The sequence below is a fragment of the Tyto alba genome, unplaced genomic scaffold (genome assembly GCF_018691265.1).
Source record: "Tyto alba isolate M040663 unplaced genomic scaffold, T.alba_DEE_v4.0 Super-Scaffold_2, whole genome shotgun sequence".
NCBI lineage: Eukaryota > Metazoa > Chordata > Aves > Strigiformes > Tytonidae > Tyto > Tyto alba.
Genome location: NW_024881282.1, coordinates 22,750,253 through 22,763,781, shown reverse-complemented (window position 1 = coordinate 22,763,781; position 13,529 = coordinate 22,750,253). Strand labels below are relative to the sequence as shown.

Genomic DNA, 13,529 nt, shown 5'->3' with positions numbered 1-13,529 from the left:
CCAAACAAGACACACAAAGCCTGCTAGCACTATCTTCACTGTGCAACTAAGGACTGTATTTTCAGTTTCAAATGCAAATGTCCTATAAAAAGGCACATATAAAATGATTTCAAAACATTAATTATTTTCAATGAACAGCATTCAACAGGAACAAGTGCAGCTGTGTCAGCTATGTTAAATTTTTCTAGCAACCTAAAGTAACTTCCAGCTCGTACATTTGCTAAAGTTACAGCCATTCCTTCTTCCTCAACCTGTCCGGTTTAAATTTCACCCCTCCTTCTTCCAGTATATTCATAAAAATACTGTCAAAATAAAGCAGGGAAGCAACTTCTCTAGGCATTATTTGAATTAATACCTGCGTCATGCATTCTCACCAGAATGATTCCATGAAGAAATTTCATCAGAATACCCTATTTGTAGATTCTTTACGTCTGTGCTCTCTCAAAGAGAAAAGAGCCTCTTTTCAGTCAGCTTTGCAAAGAAACTTCCAAAGACAGACCACAAAACTGAGCTCCACATACAAAAACAATTTCTATACTTGTGTACATCAGAGAATGCAAAATGTTATAAACCACATACAATCACAGTCCAAATGAAAGCTGAATTTAGTTCTGATGCAATTAGTAAGGATGGAACCACGACAGAAGTAAAAAAAGGGGGGAAGGACCATAAACCAATCAATTTTTGTCACCATTCAGCCCAGAGTTTATCTGTCTGGTGGCTTTTACGCTTTTAAAAAGATAAAAGGTAATACAATTAAAATATAGTGTGGAGGGGAAGCAACAAATATTTTGTGGGTATTAACAAAAGAAAACAAAACAATTCAATGCTCCTTAAAGGAAGGTGCAAATGAAAGTAAAGAGCAAGTCAAGGATTTCAGTTTAAGACCATCGCTGGGAGGACCACACAGCAGCATGCAGCATTACTGTAAATCGAGGAGTTGCACATATCAACAGATTTCTGTAAGCCAGAAGTAAAAGAAAATTCCCGTTTCATCAACTATCAATTTCAATACGTGTGATTTGTGTTCATGCTCCTCAGTGATAAAGCTCCCAGGGCCCCACTGCTGCATTAATTCTTAATGGCCCTTCAAGGACTTTTTTGAGGACAGACGTACGCTGTAACACAGGGATGCAGAAGTTACAGAGCTGGTGGCAGGTCATGCAGGGATCCCACAGGAGTATTGGAAACCACCTTTTTCTTTCTCTCGTTTCCAGTACAGCATCTCACAACACAACACACAGCTGCACAGCAGCAGTAGAGCCAGCACCTCTGTCTCAGTGTCTGTAACACTATTTTGTTAGATCAGTTCTGGTGCCACGTTTGACCAAAGCCAGAGCTACCTAAAGCACAAAGTAGGCCGATTTAATTTTATTTTGGAAGAATGTGCTAATGTACTTACCATGCTAAAAACTGGATACAAGCCTTTTTGTTCTCTTTCTACGTTCTTCACCTCCAAATTCATGCTGATCTGTTCCAAATTGTATAATCTTGTAATGGTTACAGAAAACCACCACTAAACTATACCCACGCTATAAAGGAGGGCAGTCCTCTACCAGTCTATTTTTGGCACAGTTTTCAGAATATCTCTTAGGAATCCAAAAACATTCAGAAGAGTTCCTTGGGTTTTTACGTGTCGTTCTTTTTTGTTGTTTTGGGGGTTTTCTTTGATGTTTTTAAATGGAGAGACGTGCCATACAAGGAGCTTCACTTAAGTAGAGAGCGTCATTGCAATCCCTCTGGTTCCAGAATGATTCCTTGCTAACTGTGACATCAGGGAAGGACGGATTCTGTGATGTCAGGGTAGCCCAGCAGACACTGGAGGTCACCAAGGGCTTCAAAGCAAGTGTCCTTCCCTCCCACTATTGCATTTGTGCAACATGCTACCTCACTGCAATTACTGTGACAGGTTGTCACACCACCCGTACAATAACCTCTAAAAAATTTCAATTCATCAACGTTATTAGCCATATTGCTCTACTGCTCTTGCAGAAGAGTTAAGAGATAATTTCAGTAAAACTGGGTATAATTTGTTGGCTAAAGATTTATTTGTTTTCAAACCAGAACATGGGCTCAGACAAATAAAACTACTAGCAAATTTTTGTTACACTCGGCAAGTAGATCTCACTAAAAACTTAGCTTTTAAAGATTTGGAATATTTCCATATTTCTTTAATAAAAGTCCTTCAAAGTACTGTAAAAACTCTGAAACTTTCAAAGTCTATGTTCTTGATGTAAAGTATTTGAAAAATTCACTTTATTTTTTTTGTTCAAGAAACGAACAAAAAAAATCAGTTATTTATGGTGCTTAAGAACAGATCTGTATAATTAAAAATGTACCCATTCCTACTATTTTAAGGAGAATTACCATTTGCTATTATAATATGTATCATTTGGTGGTGCAGTAGCTCAGGACATTTCCTAGTAGTACGACATATCACTATAGAATGAACTTTGGGGTTTTGGGGGGGGTTGTGTCGCTTTTTTCTTGGTGGTGGTAGTTTGGGGGGTTTCAGGTTTTTCTTTGTTTGTTTGTTTGTTTTCCCCCTCTCTTTTAATGCACAAACCAGAATACAATACATTCTGTGGACTTCACTTCTAACCATGTAAGTACAGCAAAGTATTTAAAGAAAATAGATCTGGATTATAAACTCCTAGTCACGAATGAGAGTCGTACTGTTTTACAGTGCATGTTGTAAACTACCTTGCTTTTCAAAACACTCACTTTTTGGAAAACAATCTCTAAACACTGAACCATAAAACAGTATATTCCTGCATCTTAAATCATACCTTTGGAAGAGTGAACATTCAAATATACACATGAGCTTCAACACCTGCCCAGCATTGCAAGCCCTCAGCAATTCTCAGATTAAATTCCGCTTTCTCATCTTCGAACATAAACAAAAAAAACATGCCCTCAAACAGATGTGCCTCCATCATAATTTAACCTTTCTACTTACTGCTTAGCACTCACCATCAGCTCAAATTTAGTTTGTGTAACCTATATTCACACCTGCAAAAATCTCTAAACAGCCTGTATTTCAAAATACTGAAGAGCAATGATATCTGTGGATTACATACATAATAAATAGGAAAAAAGGTCAATCTGAAATCTCAGTGTGAAACTACCCATTTTTCTGTAGTTTCATGTACCAAACTTTTCCAGCCGGTTTTTATGCTTTTGTAATTAAAATTTCCAAATTTTAACAGTTCTCAAACTTTGTTTTAATGATAACTTAGAAAATGTTCACACTACAATATAAAGGTTTACAATGATCAGAACGAAAACATCAAGACAGAATTTGGTTTCTCATCTATGTAAAGCTTTATATAACCTCCTATCTCATCAGCAGCCTGTTCCTACACCTCTCCTCATTCAGTATTGCCAGACTCCACTGTTTTTCTGCAACCCCTCCTGTTTCTTCTCCAATTCTATTTCCTATCATTGGAACATCCTTCTGTTCTTATTTCCACCACATATACATGTACATGCTTTCATGAAGTCCCACATCTCCATGGGAAGCTATGTAATTGTGCCGTATAATACAAAATCTTGCGCTGTACATAGTTTAAATCAATTATGTAACTGAGATTCTGGCACGATAAAGGAGCATGGAATTGCATCCTTCCAAAGCCACGTGCTCTGCAGCCAATCCCACACTACTGCCGCTAACCTCAGAAAACTAAGAGACCTTGAGCTTCCCTTTGTCACATTTTCAACACAAATTTGGTGGGTATAGATACTGAGAACACAATTGCTCCTGACCAGAAGCTCCAAGTCTCAGGCTGCTGGCTTTCTAGCCTCCAGAAAGACCAAGTTTTTCTGCTCTACTCTAAGTGGAGTAGATCAACAACAAACCTTGCTGCAACACTGAGCAGCAAAGAAAACAACGGAGGACATGAGTACAAACGGGGCTTTCCCTGCCCTTTAACATCCACGTGAAATCCCGATTCTCTCTTCTCAGAACAAATGTCTACTAATTATAGTTTACAGTCTCATTAGACACACACAATTATGTCAATCTGCCAATTTCCCCTCCCTTGAGAAAAGTAGTGCTCCAGCCACTCCTCTGCAACCTTACCTGGACCTTCCACCCATGTTTCCTTTATGCTTCCCCTCTTCTCCACCAGTGGCTGTACTGCTTCCCCAGCAGCAAAAGGGCAAGACAGACTTAACCCCAAATGCCCTTACACAGCGTGTCAGCTTGCCTGGATCACACTGTCCTTGCCTCCCAATTTCAGTAATGCAAAGAGCTGCCAACATCAAGTAATGCAAAACTAGTATTGGTAGGGAAGGGCTCTCACATGAGCTTCATGTTGGCCCTTACATGGCAGAAACTTAGGGAACTGAAAACAAACTTGTAACTAGAATTTGTGACACCTTAGAAGTTTGTTCACTCAGAGAACATCAAAAAGAACATAACACTCATAGAAAGACTAAAATAACAATTTCTGAAGAATCAAAAACACTACACAAGTGCAAAATAGCATTAGCAGAAGTGCTGCCGTTCCCACCACTATAATTTTCATCTAAACCCCATTTTAAGGGACACAGAGCAAATTCCCCCTGGACTAGAATTATTATTCCTTATCATCTCAAGGATAACCCTCTACTTCTGTACACAGCTGCTCAAATCCAGCTGTACCTCTCCCCTCTTAAGGAGCTGAAAAAAAACATCAGGAATAAAGTAACAACAAAGCTTAACAAACAAGTTGAGACATAAACTATTCCAACATAAAAATTAAGAATTTACACTTTCTGATCATGGTGGTCACATCCTCAAATTCTGTGCTGATAGAATTTATTTGCATTAATTGTCAATCACTTTAACAAAGATCACTAGTTTTACCAGTGGAAACCTCCCTCACAGGAAAATTAAAATAAAAGGTTGTATTTGCTTTTAGAATACATTTAATGATTACTTTTGCTCCCCTTCCACAGAGTATAACAGAATCATGCAAAGCACACATGCACAACAATGGGTGAAAAGAATAAAACATCTCCAAGTCGCTCTCTCAGAGGGCAGCTGTACCTACTTTGTGAAATAAATATTTGATCTGATCTCAACCCATATTTGGAGTAACTGACTCTAACATTTTCCAAAATTTAAATAAAGCATCCAAAACACTGAAAAAAGTGACTAGTAAAAAATAATTTTACCTGTAAATTGTTTTCTGTGACTCTGTTCCACCAAACCATATTGATGGGCACTCCTGTTTTACACCTGTCAGCCAGACAGCCGATAGGGTTCTTTGATTTTCTTGCTTTTGATCCCACCGGAACTATCCTCTCATCCAGCATCCCCAGTCGATACTTCCTGGGCTATGAAAAAGAAGGAAAGAAACCATGCCACTCCTAACAACCCTCATCTAAAACTACACTAAAATAGGTATTATACTGTGATATGATTTCTGGATTGGTGGAATAGGAAACAATTTGCAAGTAAAATTTATCTGAGACTGTTTCCTTTCAATCCTGACTATTTGATTATAATGAACAATACTTAAAAAAAAAAAAAAAAAAAAGAAAATAAACTTCAGGCACTACTGATCATTTGTAAGCAAAACTGTCCACCACAAGTCAGCCACTGAAATGAGTATAAATAGGGGAAATCCATAAGAATTATGAATTGTTTAAAAAAAAAAATCCATATTTCTCAAACAGATACCTTCAATCACATCATAATAATGAACACTTCCCTTGGGATTTCTATCAAACAAGAAATTAACATTGGCTTTTGTATGCTTCTTTTTAAATTCAAATTTGCCAAGACTCATCTCCAGAAGACTTGCTTTTAAAAAATCAGGTAGAACTGAGTAACCAAGTACAGCAGAACGCAATGAGAAAAACATTTCTGCTTAAGTTAATATTCAAAAGACTAACTTCAGCTACTGTCTTAAGTGAAAACAGACAAAGATTACCATAGTAAAGGCATTGGAAACCGACTTAAAACTGATAAAATAAAATGTGCTTAAGGAAGCGAACATGCAGGAGGTACTTGCACCTCAACAGGAGTGACATTTCCATGACGTTGGCAATGACCTCTACAAATGAAAGTATTTATAAAGCATTATAAGAACATTAAATTTAAAAAGCATACTGTAAAAAAAAAAAAAAAACAAAAAAACAAAAAAACCCACAACTGTTAAAGACTTTCAAACAGAAAGAGTACAGAAGTTCTCCAGATTTCTCTATGCTTTCAAACCTATGTGTACCTATCTAGATAGCAAGTGACACCAAAAAAAAATATTTCGGCATCTACGCACATTTAGACCAGGACCTTTTATACCTATTATATCGACCATTGGACCAAATTGCAGAGGTTGGACTGTTTTTCTTTTGCTGTGAGGTTGGTTTGTTTGTTGTGGGGTTTTTTTGTTTGTTTTTGGTTTTTTGTTTTTTTAATGTGAAAATGCAACTATCATCATCTGGATATAGACCACTTTAAGTAATCAAAGCTTAACTTACCTTTAATTCAGATATCTACTTCATCTGGTACCTTAGAAATCTTATCAATGTGTACTTTAATATGCATACTAAAAATTGTTCCTCAGGAAACAAAGCAAGAATCTGATTTGTAAAACACAGGACAAAACTACCATAAAATGGCTGCAAAACCAAAAACCAAAACAGATTCCTGCCTCTACTTCCCTGAAAATTTTTAGGCTGAAAGCTTTGGAAATAATGAATACTGAGTAGAGTCACTAGGACTTCATTTGCCAAAAAAAAAAAAAAAAAAAAAACCAAAAAAAAAAAAACAAAAACAAACAAAAAAAAAACAAACAAACAAAAAAAAAAAACACACAAACCATCACCAACCCAAACAATAAAAAGCCCCCAAGGATACCAGCATTGACTATGAGCTACAAAGGCCATAAACTTCATGAAGATCAAATCAACCAATTTTAATAATAAGTCTGAATTTTGCCATACGAATTAGAAACTTCGCAAACTGTGTGATGGGTAGCACACAGACCTCCTGTAGTTCAAATGCAGACCTGATAATGGTAAATCTAAATATTGGTTGCTTATTGGGAGAATCATTCAACTATTGGGCAACGTAGCATCTTAGTAACTCAGAAGGACTACTAATATCATAAACTGCAAAGCTGTAAGGTCTGAGAAGGCAGACACTGGAATAGCGTTGGACTTCAGGGCCGAGTTTGAATGGAGTATGTGTTTTCCTTAGCCTGGCTATTGGAAATCACATCATGAAGAGCAACAGTTTCCCTGGCAGCTTCCCCATCTCTCCCCATGTTCTACCAACTGCAGGGGCACAGTCTGCCTCAGGCTACTGGACTACAGACCCAGTGTCCAAACATGTTTCTATTCATAAGGGGTTCTTTTAATCCTCCATAATAAAACGTGATCTATAAATATTTTGAAAAGGAGAACCAAAACAAAAGAGGAACTGAGCCAACCTGGCTATTTCAGCTATTTCAGTTACAATGGAATTCAGATTCCAGGCAACAGAATGCAACTGTATTTTAGGTTTTATGAAGAGCCATACAAGAGGGGGCAAACAATGGTCAATTCTATGCCACAAAGCAACATAGAGACAATATGAGTTTGTATACCAGTAGTTCTTAGACTAATGGTATGAAAAAACTAAACTAAAAAGTGTGAGACCAAATTAAAATTTTACTTTCATTATCTACTGTGAAACATCACCAGGGGATTACTAGGCCAGGATTTAATTGTTCATATAGACATTGGAAGATGGACTATATAATATTAACATTTGAAATAAATTTCAGTATTTGTATCAAAATCATTCTAAATTACATTTGTTTTCAATTAACTGAATGGCATCCGATTCAGAAATCCAACTGAAGTTTACAGGAGACCAGAAAACACAGAAAAATGTGTCTGCCAAGAGGAGAGATTCAATCAAAAGGAAAGATCAACTAGATTGAGCAGTCTGAATAAGCGTACCAACTTTGCTACATCCCTGCCCTCTACATAGAGCAGCAAGTAAAGCAGCAGAGACAGAATAGTGCATCCTGAAACAAGCAAGAACTCAACAACCAGTGATCATTTCTGGACCAAACTAAAACATCTACATAAAACAGAGGCATGACAATCTGGACAAGCAAATCCAACTTCTTGGCATGGGGACAATTTCTTTTTGACGATTACAAAAGCAATTGCATTTTTGCCTTCCCTAAAATCTTTCTATGAGGCAAAAAAACCTGTTCAGCCATGCAGATTCAACATACTGAATATTCAACATGCATAGTTCAACATACTGAACTTTTTTTTTTGGAAGGGGGGAAGGTGGCTGAAGTATTCAAAGTCATAACATATAAATAAATAAAAATAAAGCATTCACAATCCTGTAGCAAGTATTTCTCAAACTAGGTTGCAACTCTCAATATGGTTACAAATTCCAAACGAGTTGTGAAAGGTCAAAAACATGACTATTATTTTTAAATGGAAAAATAAGGTTAAACAATAATTAAAATGAAATCTAAGAAAAAGAAAAAAAACCCAAACAACAGTACCAAACTATTACAAAGCATGACTTGAAGAGTTCAGTTCCTCCTGGGCAAAGAAGTGTGAAGCAGTAGTAATTACTGGCTGCAAATGTTTACATGAGGCAGGGAACAGCTAACTACCTTTAATTGCTAGCAACAGCTTGGCTCCCCAGGGTGAGACGGGTAAGCATTTTCAACCGTAGCTAATAATTATAGCCCTTCCCCTGTAGAACCAAGCTGCTGCCAGCAATTAATGATAAGAAGCTACTGGTTGGCATGATCAGAGGGAAGGTGTTGTATTAGGAAACGTAAACCCCCGAAGTCTGAGAAACATTACACTTGAACAAAGAAATCTACTCTAAAACCAAAAAGGTCTTTTCTGAGTAACATCTTCACATCAGAACACTACTTCAGATGAGTAACTTAATAAACCCACGCTAGAAAATATTCTTCAAGTCAGCTTAATTACTTGCTTCCCATTCATTCAACACGAAGGTTGGGAACATGTTGAGCAAGTCTATTTTCCTCCTCCTATTTGCTGTAACAGTGTCTTTGCCCCTAGTTCCTCCTGTTTCATGGACAGTGGACAATGCCACACTTCCTCTAATTCAGGGTTAGACATACAACTGGTTTAAAATGTTAAAAGCCCATCCTAGACAAATAAATCTAAACACGAAAAGGTTTATAAAATGTCAAACTGTAAAGACTCATCCTGTCTAAACTTCCACGTAACACTTAAGTCTGGATAAGCTGGCACATCAAACTACACAATTGCAAAATTTTCTTCCACTGAAGATCTGCAATTGGATTCTTTCAGGATCAATCATATCCCAGATTACATTTCTGTTCTTTAAAATGCACTTAGCTCTGGTGGGCTTTGAATTTTAGATTTACTAGATATTCTGTACCAAAAAAATGCACAGTTAAATTTGGCATACAAACACATGAGCAGGCTATTATATTTCCAAGTATTGTGAATAACCTGAGCTACAGTAATGCCATCTATGTGCATATACACTACTGAACAAATAGACGTGATCTTAAGCCTTCCCCATCAAAGGCTAAATTAAGCAGCATTACCTTAAATTACCATAGCTAAAAGTTATCACAGTAGCATTAGCTAGGGCTCATCTGTTGTACAGCAAGTTGACTGTATCTGCACGTACAAACAGATAAAAATAAATATTATAATGTCAGACAGGAAAGATCAGGTATACAGTATCATATTTTCCTTGTACTACTTATAACAAAATTAAGCAATATATGCAACTAAGTTTCAACACTGACTTGTTTTGCAAGACTTCAGTTTTTTAACAGAAGTTAGTGGCAAAGAGACTACTAGAAAAAGAGGTTAACCGCTCAGCTAGGTTGCTACTCTATTGAAAAAGAACCAACTTGTCTTGAAAACTAAAAGCTAACTACAAGCCATTGGCATTACTATTGCTATTTTCACCCAACAGCTATAAACAATTAGATGGAACAAGACAGTACTTGAAACATTCAGCTATGGACATGAACTTTGATATGTTACTGAGGAAAAGCTCAATAGTCCAAGCAGAATCCTTATACAGGCTCAATCAGCTGAGCAGCATCTTAATTGTGATTACAACTGCATAACTGGAGTTAGTAATAAGTTCTACAAAGTGTTAACACGTAAACATAAGGTACAGTCACCAGGAGTATCCTAATAGATTTGCAAGCTGGTAATATTAAAAAGGTAAGTTATCTTGTCATTACTTTTTAAGCTTCGTGACCAATAGAGCTACAAAACCCCTTCACGTGGTTTGGGTTTGTTGCTAATCAAGATACTCTCTCCTCTTCCTCTTTCATTACAAGCTCTCACTGGTAGAGAGGCAGACAGTACTTCTTTTCTGTATCTTAATTTCTGAAGTTTGGAACCAATCTTTTTACTTTGATATCCACTAAAAATGAAATAGGAACCTGGTCAACAGGTTAAAAATAATTAAATAGGTGCTTGGTCGGTCAGTAGTTATTGTTGGTTGGCGATTTTTTTCTTTTTTTTTTTTTTTTTTATGAAAAAAGGAAGAGTATGCTAACATTTATAATGTTTTATAATGTTATACATTGAGATTACATGCACTACTAGAGTGCATTACAGACTAGCCGCCCTTCCATCTGGAATACTTTTTTTAAATTGTTCATGAAGCCCTGGGTCTGGCTGGGAATAAAACTTCATCTAGTTGAAAAGTATCATACAGAGACAAACAAAAAGGATTCTTCTACCCAATGGAAACTAAAATGTGCAATTTGGCATGGAAATATGTCTTATTCCAGAGCAACATTTGATCACTGTAAAAAAACCAAACAACATTCCTGGTCCAATCAAATTTTAGAATGAAAGCTGCAACTGATCAGGCATTACATCATGCACTTTAAACCACAGCTAAGAAAAACTTGTCAGGTGTACATTCTAAAAATTGTATTTCATTAGTCTTCATGCTGAAGACATGAAAATCTTGAAGAGTTCAGAAGCAGCTAAGGAAAACTGACATAACTAAGTCAAATCCTTTCTCACCAATTTTGCAGACTAGCTGAGTTGGATGAGGTATGAATGACCACAACAGCTAAAACCTAGCACAGATGTAGGTATACTGACAAAAGTTCTTTACTAAGAATCTAATACCAACCGCTGAATTGAAATAAGCTGGTGGAAAAGCAGGCTTTTTCCACCATCATTAGAGCATATGGTTTTAACTGTCTAATGAAGACTTGATGGAGTACTACCACCCCAAGATGTACTTTCCAAAACTCCACTGCTAAAGGAACACTCAGTGAGCAAACTACAGGGGTTTTAATGTTTAAAGGTCTCTTTTCTAATGGGACAGAAGGTTTATATTACTTATAAAAACAGTGAAAAAATGATACACAGTTAAGAACCAAAAATAAAGGTAAGAGTAAAGATTGATGAAATTTTTACTCTAGTCTTCATTAAGCATATGACTTCTCAAAAATGGTATATTTTCTATATGCTTTTAATATTTGTATAGTGTCTTCAAACGGGTGCACAAGTTTAAAAAAAAAATCTTTTCATTATTTTACTGTAAATCACTTTACTGCAAACTTAAATACTACATACACCTTAGTATAGAAGGAATCAAATAAAGCTTGTAAAGTAAGCAAAAACATCTTGCACATTGAAGTTGCATTTGTGGTAAACTGCTTCAGCCTGTAAGCTGAACCTAACAAAGTCTAGGTGGCTAACTGAAAAATTGTGCTTTAAGAATGGGGAGTGAGAGTAGCATTTGAAGTTTTAGATGTCTGTAGGTCATAACATATGCTTCGATACAAAACCAAAACAAGCAAAGGTCTTTTTAATACAATCCCAAGGTAAGTGGTGTGCTATGCAATCATCTTATTCTGCTCTTTGCCTTCTAAGACATGATAGGATGAGGCAACAAAAATATGACAATTCTTCATTAATGTAAAAATGTTACGTATTTTTTAAAGAATGCACTTCAATAATTTGATTTCTTACATAACACAATGATCACTGATCCATACACAAAAATGAATAATATATTCCCTCATGTCACACTTAAAATAAAAAACATCATACCATATAGTAATTGCTAAGACAGCAAGAGTACACAGCCAAGGAACAATTTCAATAGCTGACTATTCCAAAGGAAAAAAAAATGTAAAACAGGTTAGATATACCCTTAAAACACATTTTAGACTGAGGTAAACATCATACTACTTGCAAACATTTATCAGATTTCTCTAGAAGCATAGTCTGTCTTTCTATATTCCTGCAACAACGTTTTTTTGCATCACTTCTAAACTGCAATATTTTATGATTGCAGAAGCCATGTATAATCCCAGAAGGAAAATTTCAGGTTTGAAATAGAAATTTAGCTCAGGTACATTATAAAGTCTGTGCAGCCGTAATTCTGCAGTTTACACCACAGTGACACGATGTCATTGACATGATGACCTCTCAGCTTCTCAGAACATGATTCATGCTTGTGAGACGGTATACAGGAGGCTAGGAAACATGAAACTGTCTCAGCACATCTTCATTAAAGGTAAATACAGCAAGACCAAACATGGCACACAAGCCTTTTCAATGAACACCACTGAACAATATAAAGATCAGGTATCAGAGGTGTTAAGAGAGAGCTGGAGATGGAAGCTGCAGAGAAATATAGCTTCCCAACAGGTGACAAAACTAGATGGAGGACAAGACACTTAGAAATAAACTAGAAATAGTTTAGATCTTACGAATTTGGTTTCCACAGGATCTGAAATTAGCTTTATTGTTTTCTTTTAACACGAGAGGGAAAACTCTCCTTGTCCTCATTAAAAAGCTTGCATTTATGCGGACTAGGCTTACAGGCAGTCTGTTTCAAAATTTTCTCTGCACATTTAGTACTGCTGATCAAAGTATACGAATTAACAGAAGTCTGCTGTCCAGTCTAACTTGCCGCAGATCTCCACGGAGAGCAGCAGACAGCAGCACCCTGGTCTGGGTGAAGTCCACCCAGTCCAGCTAATCTCTCCTATACTTTCCATTCTAATCTAGAGTCTTTTGGTCCTGGCTTTCACTCACCCAAAACCAATGGAAGGAGTTCTAAAAGAAATTTCTTCAAAATACATATGAAACAGCATTAAAATTGTATTGAAAGTAGTTCACTACAGCAGTTGGTTCACTCCTTGCAGACTGAAGACTAACAGTGGTTGTCACCTTAACAGCCCTCCTCTAGGTGTGACTGAACAATTAAAAAAATGAAATGGAAATAAACCAATATTAGGACCTTTTCAGAAGAGTTCAGTTCATGAGGATTGAAGGTATGAAAAAAACAAGCAAGATATAAAAGCAATGCTTTTCACTATTATGTAAAGCTGACCAGTGACAAGTAGAGGAATCCTTTAGTCTGGATTGGCGGCAACAGTCTCAGAACAAATTTAAACGAAAGTTTCATTATATATTTTCTTTTTAGTGCATTAAGCTGTCATTCCCTTGGCAACAGACTCTGATCGGTTAAGTTGCACATGTTTTTATGAACTGTTTATCAGAACCACAAAAATGAA

General features: G+C 36.5%; 1 protein-coding gene across 7 annotated transcripts in view; it reads right to left on the bottom strand.

Moving 5' to 3' along the window:
* PAN3 (poly(A) specific ribonuclease subunit PAN3) overlaps positions 1-13,529 on the bottom strand; it is an 88,090-nt gene that overhangs the window by 45,569 nt on the left and 28,992 nt on the right. For 6 of the 7 annotated variants that reach the window (XM_042793160.1, XM_042793158.1, XM_042793162.1 and 3 more), the window contains one exon: positions 5,161-5,322. The exons of the other annotated variant lie outside the window; for it this stretch is intronic. In XM_042793160.1, coding sequence (XP_042649094.1) covers positions 5,161-5,322 — 162 coding nt within the window. The remainder of the gene's footprint in view (positions 1-5,160; positions 5,323-13,529) is intronic. 7 annotated transcript variants of the gene reach the window in all.